The following is a 6,000-nucleotide window of genomic DNA, read 5'->3' as shown; positions in this document are numbered from 1 at the left end:
ATTATTAACGTCTTCTTTAATATCATCATTAGGAAGATGGAATCGTAATAAAAAAGAACTGGAATCGTAATAAGAAAGAATTGTTGGTTCTTTACGTACTTCTTTTTATTACTAATGATCTATCGCATGATTATAGTAATTATAATAAGAAAGAAAGTTAAAAACCAATTTAATTATTTATTGCAAGTTTTAGAAAATAAAAAATGTAAAAAGTACGATTTATCTTCTTGTTGATTAAAGAATTGAAATTGTGTAGCACCATGGCCACAGACGATTTTTTTTATGAAACCTCACCGATGAATAATATCAAAAGACCTACCGACTATCTTGGTTAATCCTCTTTAATAAATTGAATGAAGATTTTTTTGCCACTTGTCACACTTTTATTCAATTTGTCAAATGTCATTTTGTTGTTATTTTGAACTAATTTTTTTTTCCACGTACCATTTTATAAGTTTTATATTTTATTAAATTGCACATAATATTTTAATATAATACTTGCAATATATGTAGTAATAAATGGATATCAATTTCAATAATAAACTTACCTTTTAATTTCAAAATTTCCAAAATTAAAGCTTATTAGTTTCTTTTATTTATTTAAATTAGTATTTGTTTAAATTTAAAAGATAAAAAACATTTCTATTATAATAATTCAATATTTTTCTTATAAATTCAAAATTCTCATTTATTTTGACATTTATATTTATTTATTTTTTTAAATTAACCCATATAATACATGAGCCTCACAACTAGTCTATTTTAATAAATGAAGATTTTTTTTTTCACATGTTACACTCTTATTCAATTTGCCAAAAAATCATTTTGTGGTTATTTTGAATTAATTTTTTTTCACATGTCATTTTATGGGTTTTCTTATTTTATTAAATTCTACATAATATTTTAATGTAATAATTATAATAAATATAGTAATAAATGAATATTAATTTCATTAATGAACTTACTTTCTAATTTTAAAAGTCTCAAATTAAAGCTCATTAGTTTCTTTTGTTTACTTATTTAAATTTAAAAGATAAAAAAACATTTCAATTTTAATAATTCATTATTTTTCTTATTTTCTTATAAATCCAAAGTTTTCAACCTCTATATTTAACATTTTTTTAAATTAATCCAAACAATACATGAGTCTCATAACTAATTGGCAGATAAAAGAGAAATTTATGAACATGAATTTAAATAAATGGGGGTATAATCAAATGGCAATTAAAATAAATACGGGTGGAGTCGTTGGGATTTTAGTCAATCTCATATGTAAGTCTCAATTTTGGCCATAATTATCATAGACTCATTATTATTATAAATATATAATAATTGATCTTTTATAATGAGTTGGAGGGGCATAACATTAAAAATAACTAACGGGGGCTAAAAATTTACTCATGGCTCGTTGTTTATATACTATAATGGAAGGTTTAAAACAGATTATGGGGGAGAGAATCCGGCAACTCCCCTATTATCTCCGTCCATGGAAATCCTGAGCTCCCTCTTTCTTTTTCTCTTTTCTCAACTTGTTCCCTATGCATTAACATTTATACCAAATTATATGGGATGAGATTTCCATGTGCTTAAGATTTGTCATTTGTGAGGGTTGGAAGGGATATAATTCTAAGCTCAAAATTTTTCTCCAAATTAACAAGCTGCGGAAAAGTTAAACCTTCAAAAGATCTAATCACTTTTATAGCCAAGATATGAAACAACAAATGTTGAATCAACTTTATTTATAACATGATCTACAAATCCTACTTTGTCAAACAGTTTTAATATTAAGTTTTAACAACAGAACTAACAAACATAGATCTCATACATTTTCAGCGTTAGAGTCCAAGAACCTAATTAATGGTCTTTTCAACAACCTCTCTCAGCCGCACATGCTCCATTTCTTCAAATTCTAAACTCTAAACAGCCACGTGTTCACTTTCATCTCTCAATCTCTTCATTCCTGCAAAGTTAAACAAAACACAATAAACTTATAATCCTTTGCACAAGCCAAGATTAAATACATTCTTATTTCATACTTAAAGCATCAAGAAATGGTTTCTGAAGTCTGTCGTAAAAAACTAGGACACTAGTAGCAGTCGCCACAGGTAGAATGGTTGTACTAAAACTCTTGAACAAAGATTTGACACCCTCTTTCTTCAGGATTTGAGTAAACGCATCAAGAGAGCTCTTGTACTTGACAACTTCACCGGATGTCATCATCGTTCTTCTGCGGACTGTGTCAATGGGGTATGATGCAAGACTAGCACCACTGGTAATGACTAAAGCAAGGGCACATGTTGCATAGAAGCTATCCTGAACACACACACACACATCATCATCATCATCATCATATAAATACACTCGTCTTCACATGTTGCAAGACACTAACTAATGAATGCAAAATTCTAACCCACCCGCCATGATCCTGTTAGAACAACTGGCTTCAATGAGTCATACATCCCAAAATACAGACCACGGTAGACAATGACACTGACACATGAAATCTTGAATCCACGATATAGACCAGCAAAACCATCTGATGCAAGAGTTTTTCTGTATACATCTGTTAAGCGACTGAATTGCCTCTCTCCCACCTTCTTAGCCTCATCATTTGCTAAACGACTCGATGCTTGATCAAAAGAGTACAATAACAGCAGGGAGGAAGCACCAGCAGCACTGCCAGAGACAAAGTTACCAGCGGACCACTTCAAGTAACAGTCACGGTCTTTCTTAAAGTTGAACAACCTCCTAAAGTAGTCTTTGAATGCAAAGTTAAGGGCCTACAAAAGAAGGTATAAAGAATTAATTAACACGCACGGTTAGTGTCCCACATCGGTGAGATACAGTCAGGACCAGGACCAGGACCAGTCAGAACTGGTACTGACTTATCTTAGACCAGGTGCAAACACGAAAGAAGGCCACTTAAAAATAAGTTTATATAAAAAAATAAAATCCTAAGTAGTATATACAATGTTATTGGCGTATATTAGAAACGAAAACATAGAAAAAGATATAATGAACTAATTAATATGGAAACATGGTTAGTGTCCCACATCGGTACGATACAGTATAGTCTTATCGTCAGTGGCGGTTTTGTATACGTACCCGGTCTGTTCGCAGTGGAAAACATTTCGATTTTTTTTAACCTATTTTTCCTGCACTGGCAACACCTACTTCAACATCGGCAACACCTAATATGTATTCCTGCGTTCGCCTGTGCTTATCGTATGTCTCTCTATATATATTGGAGTCTACCCTAGCACTCCACATGTATCTTACATTCCACATTTATCTTACGTAGCAGGTGTTACACCTCCTTGACTTAAAACATCCGATAAGCCTTGAGCCTCTGGTGATAGTAGTGCCTCACATTGTTGAGACACCATCTCTTATGTTTCCATAAGCTCTCTTTCGAAGGGTAAGTAAATGACACTACATATATCTTGCAAACACATGCAACAAACCAACTATACAAATTACAATATTAAGCAAGATGAAGATATGATGTTGGTACCGGAGTGGGGACATAGCGGATGACATTAACTGTATTTACTCTCAAATTCTTAATTCTACCAGATAAACGTTCTTTCATGCTCTTGCTCTTTACTATCTCATCTGGATTTTGTGGAAGCTTCATCCTCTCAAGTTCCTTTTCTGTGAAACGACGCTCAGCTATGTCAGCAATAGTTTTGGACACAACAGCAGAAGAACTAGCCCAAACAACATCAGAGCCAAACGTCCCAGTAAATCTTTCTTCTAATGTAGCCTCACGAAATCGTTGCCTAAAAGTTGGCGAATGCTGGTTTTGATGAGCCATTTGTTGAAAATTAACAGAACCTTGCAGATAGTTCATGAACGATTCTTATTAAATCATTACTAATCATCAGATGGTCTATATGCCGATATTGAACATTAAGACACTATATCAAATGAATCAATCAAATAACACAAAATCAAATACCTAAAACATAAACAAGAGAGAAAAATATTGTTCTTTGAGTAGAGCAAAAAACATCTGTGTGTAAGAATTTTGAACGTAATATAAACCAGTTGATCAACGTACAGGAAATCCCATGTGTCAAGCTACAAGGTTCAAAAGGTAATTGATGTGTCTCCTGAGTAACAAACCAAGGTTCAATAAAGAAATACTTTTTTCACATCATGAAGCTCGATCGTCAAACAAAAAAGCCATACAAAATCAAGTCAGCCTAGAGTGATCACTAAACCCCAAATGGTGTTGACCAAATTCGAATATTCTTGGATGCCTTTTAAAAAAAAAACAAAAAAAAAAAGACTTGACAAAATCAAATAAGATTTTGCAAAGATGAAACATAACTTTTTGAAATATTCCACATACATTAAGTAGTGAAACAAAAGGAAATACAAAAACACAGCAGATCTACAAATATCTTGAAGAACTTTTTTTATCAAAATGACATCTACCTTTTAAGAATGAACCTAACAACTCTTCTTCAGAAAAAAACTGGTCCGAGCTGCAGAGATAGTAAACTGAAAATAAGAACGTAGAATGCCTCCGCAATCTGCTGAATGGGCAGAGAAAATGACGACCAGATACAGTGTGAATGCCAGAGACGGTATCGTTATGCCCAATGGAGTAGTATAAATAGGGGTGGACGTTGACTGTGATTAATTACCAGATGAGATCTCTAACTACCGGGAAAAAAAATATATCTGTATATATATTATTTAAATACATGTTGCAATTGATTAATTAATATGTGTGTTGACCACTCTTTTAAAACCATGAAACAAGGGTAGTGTCCTAGAGTTCATGTCCGTAAGCAATATTATAACTAACGATAACAAATAGAGGTGGCACTTACAAATCAATGGGACACCAAATCAATGGGACACCATTTCCGGAAATCCTGGAAAGCATAAGTCATACATTAAACCAATTACTGAATGAAACCAAAAGGCAGTTACCTCCCGAAAGGTCCATGCCGGACCTTGTTCGGGCTGTAAATGTGGACGGGGTTATATTTATTGTATACAAGTAATACTTGGTTTGTATTTATTACATGTGAGTGTACAATTATATAGAGTGATAATCCAAGACACAAAGGTGTCTAAGTACGAGAAAAACACATGAGGTGTCTAAATTTTAGGGAAATATGAGAAGTGTTTAAAGACGTATGAGACATATTTAATTTTTTTAACGACATATGAGGTTTTAAAAGCTTAAGAGGTGCTCTTTGCACCTATAAGGGGGTAAACCACGAGAGTCTTGAGTTAATAATTTGGGATGAAAAGAGAGCTAAAACTGAATCGCCATATAAATCCCAATTAGTCACATGTGGGAGAATGGTGTTATAAATTGTGGCGCCTAGAGATAAAGTATGAGGAAGTACGAGTAAAGAAGTTAAATTGGGAGGTGCATATGTAATGCAACCAAAATCTGAAAAATGGGTTGTGGAAGATACATAAATTGTAAAAGATTACTCCAATGCATTTCGAAAATTAGGGGATTCTTTATCCAAGTGACAAATAGAGATCATTATTAGTTCAATGCCTGGTGATCATGATTCTATTTTTTGTACGCCTTACCGATTAGTAAGATCATAATCTACGAAGTTTAAACAATGACTGACATGTTGAGATGATATGGAATTTGAACATTCACCAATGTACTGAATACGGTATGAATCATATGATTCACCATATGCATACCATATGTAGTAGACTTTCATGAATCTAGAACACATTCGATCATACTAAATTATATCTCTCATCTTGTATTTTCTATTTTTACATTTGGAAATTGGGCATTTAACTTGCAAACCTCACACCCGTTTATAATTCTTCTTTTAATATTATTTTTGGTTAGAGAATAAAAAATTCACTTTTTTATATGGCAGAGAAATTCTAGATGAAGATAACCGTCGATAGTGTTTCTATTTGTATACATACATTATCTGTTCGATGACAGAATTTATCCATATAAGAACCTGTTGATCCTAACACATCAGCAACTTATAG

General features: G+C 32.6%; 1 protein-coding gene across 1 annotated transcript; it reads right to left on the bottom strand.

The window, feature by feature from the left end:
• Positions 1–1,709: 1,709 nt before the first annotated feature.
• Positions 1,710–4,572, bottom strand: LOC145107384 (ADP/ATP translocase 1, mitochondrial-like). Its single transcript, XM_079044261.1, has 5 exons — positions 4,444–4,572; positions 3,515–3,837; positions 2,415–2,780; positions 2,037–2,313; positions 1,710–1,960 (listed from the first exon to the last, which is right to left on the bottom strand). The coding sequence occupies exons 2-5, from the start codon at positions 3,815–3,817 to the stop codon at positions 1,917–1,919; spliced, it is 990 nt and encodes a 329-aa protein (XP_078900387.1). The 5' UTR covers positions 3,818–3,837; positions 4,444–4,572; the 3' UTR covers positions 1,710–1,916.
• Between the last annotated feature and the right edge of the window lie 1,428 nt (positions 4,573–6,000).

This window comes from Lactuca virosa, chromosome 1 (assembly GCF_052849685.1).
Source record: "Lactuca virosa cultivar CGN04683 chromosome 1, Lactuca_virosa_CGN04683_v6, whole genome shotgun sequence".
NCBI classification, from domain to species: domain Eukaryota; kingdom Viridiplantae; phylum Streptophyta; class Magnoliopsida; order Asterales; family Asteraceae; genus Lactuca; species Lactuca virosa.
This window is presented reverse-complemented; position numbering and strand designations above follow the sequence as displayed.

Bases quoted from the DNA above. Each gene is read 5' to 3' on its own strand.
- LOC145107384 (XM_079044261.1), bottom strand. From the start codon at position 3,817: ATGGCTCATCAAAACCAGCATTCGCCAACTTTTAGGCAACGATTTCGT. The intron at 2,781-3,514 runs GTACCAACATCA...CTTCTTTTGTAG, and splicing joins TCCGCTATGTCCCCACTCCG to GCCCTTAACTTTGCATTCAA. The intron at 1,961-2,036 runs GTATGAAATAAG...TTAACTTTGCAG, and splicing joins ACCATTTCTTGATGCTTTAA to GAATGAAGAGATTGAGAGAT.